This window comes from Eublepharis macularius, chromosome 2 (assembly GCF_028583425.1).
Source record: "Eublepharis macularius isolate TG4126 chromosome 2, MPM_Emac_v1.0, whole genome shotgun sequence".
Lineage (NCBI taxonomy): Eukaryota > Metazoa > Chordata > Lepidosauria > Squamata > Eublepharidae > Eublepharis > Eublepharis macularius.
Window position 1 is genome coordinate 132,995,905 of NC_072791.1, and position 11,060 is coordinate 133,006,964.

The window sequence follows — 11,060 nt, forward strand, 5'->3', positions numbered from 1 at the left end:
CTGTAGGGTTTTTCATGAATAAATCAATTTTCAGCAAAGTCTCTTCATTGGCTGTAAGGAAAGCCCCTAAATGAAGTACACATGGCAATTTTTTAAAAAAAAGACAGTACAAGCCGTAATGATTACGTACAACAGTCTGTGTAAATGAAGATGGTGGACTAATATATGCTTCAAGTCAAGTCCTGGGCAGACAGCCAAGTCAAGTCCTGGGCAGACAGCCTGCCCAGAAGAACATTTGGTTAACAGGATAGATAGCAGAAGTTTTTTAGAAGATGGGAGGCAGTCTGTCTGTTTAAAATCTCTATCACCCTGGATGGGGAGCTCATGTGTGGAATCTTACAGTAGTATTCGTTTTTTAACTGAGCCCCCCCCCCCCCCACAAAAAAAACCCTGTAGGCAAATCAGATCCTGAAGAGGCCTCCGATGTCAAAAATCTGCATATGATGTACTACCACTCCTGCAACAATGCCCCCCCCCACACACACACTGACTTCATCAGCCTCCATATGGGTTGGTTCCAGTATCTTGGGGGACTACATTATTCTTATCTTCACAGCTAGAAACTGTTTCTAGAAAGGTGGTCAAAGCTGGTTGGTTCAAAAGCCAATGTCCCTATCTCAGACATGATCATATAGAAGAAATATCTGAACATTTAATAGCTTTTGGAAAATCTGAACAATTAATAGCTTTTGGAACTTTGGGCAGAAGAATGATGCTCTACCATATTTGAAATGGGGATGGAGGAGAGGCCATTCAAGAGCATTCTGTTGTCAATAGTTACCACGGAGGCTTAGACGCTGGAATTTCGACAAAGTCCACTATGAGAAAATGGGGCTGGTCTTGTTCATATATATACCCTTGCACTTTTATAAGTTGCTGACAACTTGTTAAAAGACACCTCTTTGCCTTTTATGACTTCCTTGACTTGGGTAATTAACCATGTAAGTATCCTTTTAGAGTTGGAGGTACATTTCCTGACCTGAGGTATGTATTCTATCTGGGCCTCAGTTAATGTGGTTTTAAACAGTTTTCAAGCATCCTTTTCAGCTTCCTTCTGACTAGTCCCCTCTGTGAAAGAGTCAGCCAGCGAGAGGACCACATTCTCCAGGACCAGGAGAACTGCAGCCTGCAGGAAGTCAGGAGTTGCTGGTGGAAGGGAGAGAGTGTCCAGGCAGCATTGAGAAGCTGGCCTCAGGAGGGCCTGCCTCAGGTGGAACAGTTTTTGGCTGACAACTGAGCCAGCAGCAGCCCTGGGACAGAATGGAGCAGCAAGGCATGTATTCAAGGTTACTGGTGCAAACAGGCCTTGAGAGCAGCAGTAAGCAGCTCCTTGGGGTGGTTGATGTAGGAAGGAGAGGGTTTCAGGACAAACTGCAGGAGGGGTGCTGCCAACCACTTCCTTGCCTTGACCCTATGAAGCTCTGTAAACATCTGCCATTGAATTGACTGGTGTGTCTGGCATGTTCTTGGGGGAGAAAAGGGGTCCTGGCATATGAACCCTTGCCTCACTTACCATGGGTCCAGAGCTCTAGACTACCTGGGTGCCGCCCAGCCCTGCCACACCCTTGTTTTCACAAAGCCCCTCCTTTCAAAGCCAAATGTTATTGTTTTGGACTGTCAGTTGAAATGAGCACTGAATAGTTGTCAGGCTCCAACTCCCTAGAGTCAGAGTCTGGGGCTGCCATGCCCTCCAGTGTCCTTTTGAGGTGGGCCACAGGAAGAGCCTCAGTTGCTGTGGGATGGGGGGGGTCAACTTGCTCTGGCTCCTCCTTCCCTTGCTGACAACTCTTCCCATTAAGTTAGGCAGAGGTCTTTGGCTGCCCTGCCTTTTAAAGGAGCCCCTGAGGGTGGGATAGCCCTGGTCTCACCCAGTGCTCCATACATGGGTCAGGACTTTGTGAAGCATGGTCAAAAGGGGAGGTTGAGTTTGCAGTGCTGGCCTGCTTCCCCATGCCTTGAATTTCCCCAGCCTGTGCAGGCTCAAGACGAGTGACCATGCAGCTGGTCTCAACTGCGAGATTGGCAGAAGATGCGACTCAGCCATGGAAATCTGCCTCCCTGCTGTGTCATGTGGTTGGCATGGTTGGCCCTGGGAATGTTCCAGGAGTGCTTCTCGAGCCATGGCTCACCCAGCTCTTTCTGTACTGCTTCCAGGTGGGGCCTATGCTCTGAAGATGCCAGAGCTGCCTCAGCTCTCAATTGAGACTGCTCTGCCCATCCAGGAGTCCCCCTTGACAAATACCCACAATTTACTTAATAAATAGGAAGCAAAACACAACATAATAGATATGTCGAGAACAGGAAGCAATTTGTAGTATCCCAAGGATCCATACTGGAAATAGTGTTACTTAACATCATGATCAAGCAGTGAGATAGAATCTGACAGAGCATGTTACAGAACGCGTTGTAAAGCCTATGAGATGGTTGTGGCAGAGGCAAAGAAATGTTATTTCTCTGCTATTTCTCTGTTGGCTAAATTGCATCCCAAACAAGGATTTAGATTTATTTGGCAACTGATATCTCCCAGAAGTGAGTTTTTAATGGTAGTGAAATGGCATTTAACTGATATTTTTGTGTGATTCTTTGCTGATAACATTTCCCAGATCCATACCAATTTAGATGTTAATTTAATCATTGAACAGCTAACAGTGGTGTCTACATAACAGGCTAATTAACAATTGTTTGGATCAGCTCAGTTCAGTTTGGTATCCCTAACTAATATCAACAAGATTTATGGGAGTATGAAGGCTTTTGGGATCTGCACTACTGCATAATCTGGCATTGAAAAGGATTATTCTCCTCACCATTGACAGGGGCACAGCTTTTTTTGAAGGATTCTCTTACGGACTTAGTCTTATTAGACTCATATTTTGGATTTTGGAAACCCGGAAGCTAACCTATTTTCACAGAAGGGTGATCTGGCTACACTGATTCATGCTTTGACAACCTTGAGGTTGTGCTGCTGTAATACCATCTACATGAGACTGCCCTTAAAGACAATTTGGAAATTTCACTTCGTACAAAATGTGCTGGCCCATTTGGCTTCAGGGTCTGCCCATCGGATCATATTACACCTATTTTGAAGTCCTTCCATTGGTTACCTCTTTGATTCTGGTGCTTGCCTTTAAAGCCATTCATGATCTGAGACCCACATACTTAAAGAACTGAATCTCCTGGTACGAATCCATGTGGCAACTTTGCTTCACATACCAAGATCTCTTATCAGTCCCTTTCATGACCAGAATACAATTTGCTACTGCCCAGGCTCAGACCTTTTCATCTGCTGCTTTGCTCCTGTGGAACAGACTAGGTAAGCCAGAGAGCTACTTTTATGGCCTGTTGGTGAGGCTGTTAAATTGAGTTGTTTAGGAGAGCATATGGGTCAGTCTGAAAGATGTATTATTAGGTGCTGGCTTGACTTATTGACTTTAAAGGTGATCATTTATTGCATGGTCATAATTGTGTCATCACCTGCCTTAGGTTCTGACTGTGTCACAAGAAAAGCAGGCATATAAATGTCTATATAAATAAATGCAACTTAAGGGATTCACTTCTATAAGATTCAGTGATGGCTGCTCACTTGAATGCCTTTCAGAAAAGGTTGGATAAATCTACGGAAGTGAGGTTCTCTGGACCCAACTCAAGCTCTCCACAGCCACATAGCCACTGAAAGAGGAAGGGCTCCTACTTCCCCTGCTCCCCTGGAAGCCATTTTTCTGTGTGGAAAACAGTGACCGCGGGGGCAGGAAGCTACTTCGCTGTTTTTGCTGCTCCATGTGGAGCATTCTGTGCGCACACAGCAGCAAAAACAGAGCCCCCCCCCACACCCAGTGCTATCTCCAAATGGGAAACTGCTGTGTGGTTGTGGGGAACCTGAGTTGGGACCATGGAAACTAGACCCAACTGGCTTGTTAAAAACCTGAAGGTGTAATTCAACCCTGATGGCATTGTTCATATCCTGGTTGACATTTAATTGGAGTCCCACATTCACGTTTTATGGGAATTCAGAACCTTTTGTGGATTTGCTGCCAGGGGAGAAACACTTAAGGCTAAACAATAAAAGCTTCACTAGGAAACCAGTGAACCTCAGAACTGGGTAGTAAGAGACACCGAATCATATGGAAGATCTGCTCTTGCTGGTATCTTATGTCAAAGTGGAAAGCACCAAATTATTAAAAATCCAGAAATAAGGAGTGACAAGAATGGGAACAAAGTTTCCCTTTTAGTTTGATCTTGAAGATCTTATTTTAAACTTTGAAATACAAAGCAGTCTGTTTTGGCAACAAACGGCTTTTAAAAATCCCTTTGGATAACTTTTTCAAAGCTAGAACTCAGTCTAAAGGTGATGTTTTGGTTAGAGAGCTGTATGTGGCAATTAGGTAAATGTTGCATAGAGGACGTGTTATTGTATAAACAACTCTAAACTGAACAGTAGCACTGACAATTTACAGGGTTTTTTTCTGGGGAACAAGAAGGTAGGGTTTTATTGTGTCTCAACTGAACATCCAGATAAAGCTATATCACATGCATTAAATAAAGAGACTCTGCGAGAACAGACTGGTTCTTTCTGATCTTTTATTTCCCTTAATACAGAATGGGAGAGAAAGGACTTTTCCTATGTATCTATAGGTAAGGTAGGTGGGTATGTAAAGAATCTGGGTGGTCTGTGTCTCTTTCCATACAGACAAGCGGTTAATACTTTTGTACCTAATATGGTTAATAGTTTTACAGCATCTAGCTCTCTTTCCTCCCCAAGCTTCTCTTTCAGCAGTTGTCTACATGGACTACTTGAGGCCAACTGACAAGCTATAATTTTGAGTGCTAAATGGAACTGAACATAAAATTATGACTGAAAATCACACCAGCCCTCAGCACAAACTGAGAAGTAATGCACCCTTTCCAACAGCTGTCCTCAGGCACATTGGTAGTGATGATGCCATACACATATGCAATGCCACCTTCAACTGGCAAAGTTAATTACAAAATTCACCTAAAACTCAATGTATATCAATAAAGATTGTGGAACTATTCAGTAGATGGACTAAACACCAGATTATGCACTGAGTTTCTTTTAATTCAACACTTTTAGGGAGAAAAACCTTTTATTTAGAAGCCCCCCTTTACAATTAAATTTCCTACTCAAGAACATTTAGATTTCTGATTTGTGCTAATGCTATACCCTTTAATCCAACTCTACTGTGAATCTGCTGCTTCCAAATGTCTCTAATATAGGTAGGTTAGTACTACTAGCAAAAGTTAAGAGAAGGGGAAGGGCCATACAGCTCAAAGAAGCTTTTTAAACATGCTTCTAGATCCTCCCAGGTTCAGTCCACAAGAATTCTTTTGCGGAGGGTTACCAGATAACAGGCTTGACACTCGTAGTGGGCAAGAGCCTCGGTCTAAGGTGGGAGGCCGTGCTGGTCTGCAGGAGACCAACAAGATTTTCAGAGAGTAATCTTTCGAGTCAGAGCTCCGAAACTGCTTCTTACTAATTTTCGCTCCTGAGAAGGCTAAAGGAGCACCCTGTTCCGCGGGAGCCTCTTCTTTTTGCCGACCCGGGAGCTCCAGCCTAGGTACGAGCGCGGACTTTTTCAAGGCAGTGCAGGGGCTGTCCCCCGCCGGCTGTGAGGCCTCCCGCGGCCAGGCGAGCGAGCCAGCGAGCTCGGTCAGACCCCGACCTGGCAGCATTGGGATGCAAATGAGCTCGAGCGCGTGCTCCTCGCACGGAGGCGGGATTGTTTATGGAACCTCCGCCGAGAGCCACGCGCCGGGCGTACGAAGTTGCCAAGCCAGCTTCCCATTGGGTGGAAGGCGACTTGGGAGCCGAGCGGGCGGTGGCGGGGGGGGGGGGGCTGGGGGTGTGTGCGGCATAAGGCGCGTCGCGTGCTGCTCCCGGGGGCTCGCGAGTGGCGGCCGCAGCCGCGCGTGTTGATAAGGGGCAGAGCGGCCGGGAGCCCGCCGCAGTAGTGCTTTGAGAGCGTGCAAAGGTGCTGGCCGCGAGCGAGCGACTCCATCCAAAGCTTCCACGCGTAAGCTTCACACCGACAGCTGCACGTCGAACAAGCGGGGGAAGCAGCCCTCCACGGCAACTTGCTGCCGGCCGCTGCCTTTTGCCCTACGAACGTTGAGCGCAGCCCGCACCCCGCGGAGGCGAGAGAGAGCGGGGTCGATGCCCCAAGATGAACGGCGGGGCAACAGCCACGGCTGCGCCGCCGGCCGCCCGCGCCGCTTGTGCGAGTTATCCGTTGCACGGCGGCAGCGGAGGCTCCTTTGGGCTTAAGCTGCAGGCGGGCCAGGAGCAGTGGGGCGCCGCTAAGGGCTGCTCCATCCCGGCGGGGCCGCAACCGTCTTCCTCCGCGGCGCGCTGCAAAGGCTCCAAACGGCGCTCTAGCTCGCCGGAGCTGCTGCGCTGCAAGAGGCGCTTGGCCTTCCCCGGCCTGGCGGGCCCGGCGGGCGGCGGCGCGGCGGCCGTGGCGCGGCGCAACGAGCGCGAGAGGAACCGCGTCAAGCTGGTCAACCTGGGCTTCCAGACCCTGCGCCAGCACGTGCCCAACGGCGCCGCCGCCAAGAAGATGAGCAAAGTGGAGACGCTGCGCTCGGCCGTGGAATACATCCGAGCCCTGCAGCAGCTGCTCGACGAGCACGACGCCGTCAGCGCCGCCTTCCAGGACGGGCTCCTGCCGCCCGGCCGCATGCCCAGCGCCGGCGCCGCCTGCGCGGGCGGCGGCGGCAGCGGCAGCTCCTACTCCTCTGCCTCGCCCTCCTTTGACGGCCGCGAGGGCAGCTCGGTGCCCGGCTCGCCGCACTCGGCGTACTCCTCGGACGAGAGTGGCTACGAGGGGGCGCTCAGCCCCGAGGAGCAGGAGCTGCTCGATTTCACCAGCTGGTTCGGGAGCTACTGACGCCCCCTCCCCGTTCCTGACCAGGTAAGGCCAGCGCCGTGGCCGGCTGCTGCGCTCAGGTTGCGCTGCAGGCCCAGGGAGCCGTCGGGTTGCACGTTCAACTCATCCTAGGACCTACGGTTTAACCGCATCTGCCCACACGCTGCCCATGATGCTCTTGATATGTGCGGCCGGCCACCATTTCTTATGAATAAAGGAATGCTTTGATTTCCCTGTGTGTACACTATCACATCTCTTGGAGCAAGGCATGGAAAATCCAAGGGTTGTCCTGTTCATGCACCGTGGCAACTGCCTGTATTAATTTGGGAGCCTTGGGGATAGTGTGCCACCATGGGCTGGCTTTTAGAATGTATGTCTGAAAAGTAGTAGGGTTTCATCCAGTAGTGGTTCTTGTGACTTTCTTACAGACTGCAAAGGCACCTGCAGGGCAAGGTAGCCATGACTAGGCCACTGCCACACACTCCAAACAGCCACAGTTGGATTCTGGCACATTAGGGCAAAAGTAGCAAAAAGGTGAACTGGGTTTGTTGCTCATACAGCTGGCTCACCACACTCTCTTGAAAGATGACTATAAACCATAGCAGATACAAGTTAATGTGAAACTGCCCTGTAAGGCTGAAGATGCCGTTCTGCAAAACCACCAGCCATGTTTCGCAAAATTGTCTGACTGAAATCTGGAATAAGGGAAGTGTGGCTTCCACTGCAATATCAGCTTGTGGTTCTCTTTTCAAGCTTTATTGGAATTAGTAGGGCTACCCTCTGGGTATGACCTTGATCTTCAGTTTATAATGTATCTATTCCAGAAGTGGGAGGAGGGGAACAATACCCTTCTTGGTTGCACTTCAAAGGCGTATACTTTGGAGTCAAACAGATCTTTTGTTGGATTGTTATTCTGTGCAATTCTGTAATTTTATTATTTCTCATCCTATGTGTTGTTTGAATGGGGAAGAGCTTTGATTTCAATATTTAGTTGTGACTTGTTATTTGGAAAGAACAGTAATATAGGTGAAAATTATTGCTTTCAGGTAATTTTGACACCTGGCTGATTTTGCTGTAACTTTCTTTCAAATAATGGAAATAATGCAAGGAACTTCCAATCAAAATGCCATCACTGTTTTCTTTTCCATTACAAATCTGTTGAGGCAAGCAGGAAGAAACTAGATTTATAGGAAATCTCTAGTGCTATTGTGAAACATGGGTTCAATATGCGAAACATATTGAAATAGCATCATACGGGCCAAACTTTATACTTTGTAGGCATTAAAGACAATAACAGTGGACAAAATCAGTGGGCTTAGACTGGAATAACTCTGTTTAGGATTGCACAGTAAATCTCTTGTACGTAGCTTTATGATTTACAGTGCGTTGAGTAACCTAGATCCATGACTAGAGAGCATATCTCCCCTGAGCTCTGTCAGAAATGTCATTTACATGCTCCTAATGGCCTTTCAATTTTTTTTTTGCAGCAACACTGAAAGCAATGGTGTATGGCCTCAGTACCTCATTGTCTCAGGTGCCTGTTGAGATGCAGCAGAAGAGTAACAAGGACTCTTAATTTAACATGCTTCCTACTTTCCTCGAGCCTCATTGCATTTTGGATGCATTTGGATGGTCAGATCACTCCTATATGACTGTTTCAGTGTTCTTCCAAGGAGCAAAAGACTGATGGTTCATGATCATTCTATCTCTCTATCTCTTTTTAAAAAGTGCAATTATGTAAATAGTTATTAGGGACCACTATTTTTACCTGCTGTTGTACAGCAGTTTATGGTACCCTCTGACTCTTGAATTACCAATGAAAAAGACTTGTTTCTGATGACATGAACTGGACTTCCACTCTTAATACCGTTTGATGGGAAGGGGAGAGACAATTTAAACTTGATGCTTCCTTTTTCTAAATGGGAAGGGGACTTTTGTAATATCAGAAGCAGACTTTATATACGTAACTTGAACTGCCTATGGGAACACTGTTAATATGAAGACTTATTTTTGTATAAATGTCTTTAGAAATTGCAAGAGGAAGGGAAACATTTGTATAAGTCCATCCCACCTTTGGCTTCTTAACTCTGCCATCTAGGATGTTTGAGAACTTACACAACTTAGATAACAAGTTTCCTGACGTTTTCTACTAAAGGAGTATAAAACTGTTTATCTCAAATATGGTGTCCAAATGATTGTTTGTTTGGGTCTGGTGTGAAGGTTCATTTATTTGGGAAAAAACACCCTGAAGTTTTATTTTTAATGTATTGAAGGTATTTTTGTATGCACTTGCTAGGATTTATCAAGATGTATATATGCAGTTTTTAAGAGTATCCTATTTTATGTAAATCGAGTTTATAAATAAAATCTATTTATAAATAGCTTTTGTCATCATGACTACATATTTCAGTCCTCATGGGTGTGGGTTAGGGAAAGGCCACAATGGGACAGAAAAGCAATATTCTGTCTTGCTGCTTACGTTGCTCCTCATACACTACTTAAATTGCTATGGATAGCATCACCATCTCCTCCCCAGCATGTGGTCTGAGAGTTTACTAACCTGCTACCTCAGACTAAGAACTGGAATGGATATCCAGCTTCATAAAGTCTACCCTCTTCCATTCTACTGTATACAGCAGCCTAAAGCACTTATGGCAAATGTTTATTCAGTCTCTTCTAATGACAGAAACCTCCTGATGAGTTTAGAGAATTTCTCTACCCAAACTGTTCTAATTGTAGGGCAGCATGGGCCATTTTTTTGAAAAAATTATGCAGAGAAATTGGTTGACAACTCTCAGCATCTTGTTAGCCACTCACAATCCAAGTGTACTCTGAAAGCCATTATCCAAAATAAAGGTCAAATACATACGGCAATTATTTTGTGGCAGTTCCATACCTCCCTCTATTTATTTCATTCTTTGCAAAAGTCACCAGCTTTCCCAAGTGATGATGTTTTTGATTAGGACAGCATTTTTGTGACTTAAATATGTTTAACAATGCTTAGTTTTCACCAAGGGGTGGGGTTGGTGAGAGGAACGCTACTCTTACTACAGTTAAGTCACACTTTTTTCCAGTAGAAATTATATAAATGATTTCTGTGAGCATTTACACAAGAAAAATAACTGCTGGAGGATATTCTTTTAAGGGCCAATAATGACTGAGTTATTAATATGAAGTTCATAAAGGGGACAGGGTGTGTGTGTTAGACTCTTAAGGAGTGACTTAAGCTTTGTTTTCTGTTACAAACATTTGGCCTTCAGTTGAATGGGCTCACTTCATTGGACTGGGATAAAAGGCAGAGAAGTCCTAAATAACTGAGACAATAGAAGATGGTGATAAACTAGTACTTGACAAGAGCCCTCTGTTACGATATCTTTTTTATTGTTCCATGTATATGCTGCACTTTACTTGTGTTCTATTAATACTATAAAAAGTTAACAAGTGTACAGAATCTGGCCAGTTAATAGAAAAGAAGCATAAAGAGATGCCATTGTCAACGTTGATGAGAACATACCCTTTTTTCAAATGAATAAGCTTTGGAGGGTTATTATCAGGACACCTTTAAGAAAGAGTTGTCTTACTTGACCATAATTAAAAAATCCTGAGAGAAAAGGGGGGAAATGTGGCATGTATTTCCAATATTGTTTCATTCTTAAAAGTCATATGTTTGTTCTGTGAAGAATTGAGAGTCACACACCAGCAAAGAATGTTCTTGAGGTGAAACTTTATTGGATACCAACTAGATTTCCAGGGTATGCACTTTTGAGAGTCAAGCTCCTTTCGTCTCAAAAGCTCCTACTCTGGAAATCCAAATCTTACTGTTCTACTACAGACCAACATTGCTATTCACCTGAAAATGTCTTTATTGAAACAATATTCTCACACTGGTCACCACTATGTCCTGCCTTTTTCACCTTGATACAATTCCAGAAGAACTTCTTTGGGTAGAAAGAAGTTTGGATTCAAAGACATTTTACATACTAATCAAAATCAGCTATGATGTTCATAGAACTACCACCTGCTTTCCCTTTTAATCCTTTTTCTCCACCAACTCAACAATGCTTTGGTAATCAGGACTGCATTTTTCAAACCATATACTGCAAAGTAATAGCGAAGGTGTCCCACTCAGGCATTATTTGAACTATGCATGTCCCCACTCTCTAACACTTGGGGGATTTC

The 11,060-nt window shown here is 45.3% G+C and overlaps 1 protein-coding gene across 1 annotated transcript; it reads left to right on the forward strand.

Annotated features, from left to right (window-relative positions):
• Positions 1-5,918: 5,918 nt before the first annotated feature.
• On the forward strand, positions 5,919-9,229 carry ASCL2 (achaete-scute family bHLH transcription factor 2). The gene is made up of 2 exons (XM_054972089.1): positions 5,919-6,926; positions 8,369-9,229. Exon 1 carries the CDS (start codon positions 6,180-6,182, stop codon positions 6,900-6,902), a length of 723 nt encoding a protein of 240 aa, XP_054828064.1. The 5' UTR covers positions 5,919-6,179; the 3' UTR covers positions 6,903-6,926; positions 8,369-9,229.
• The last annotated feature ends 1,831 nt before the right edge of the window (positions 9,230-11,060 follow it).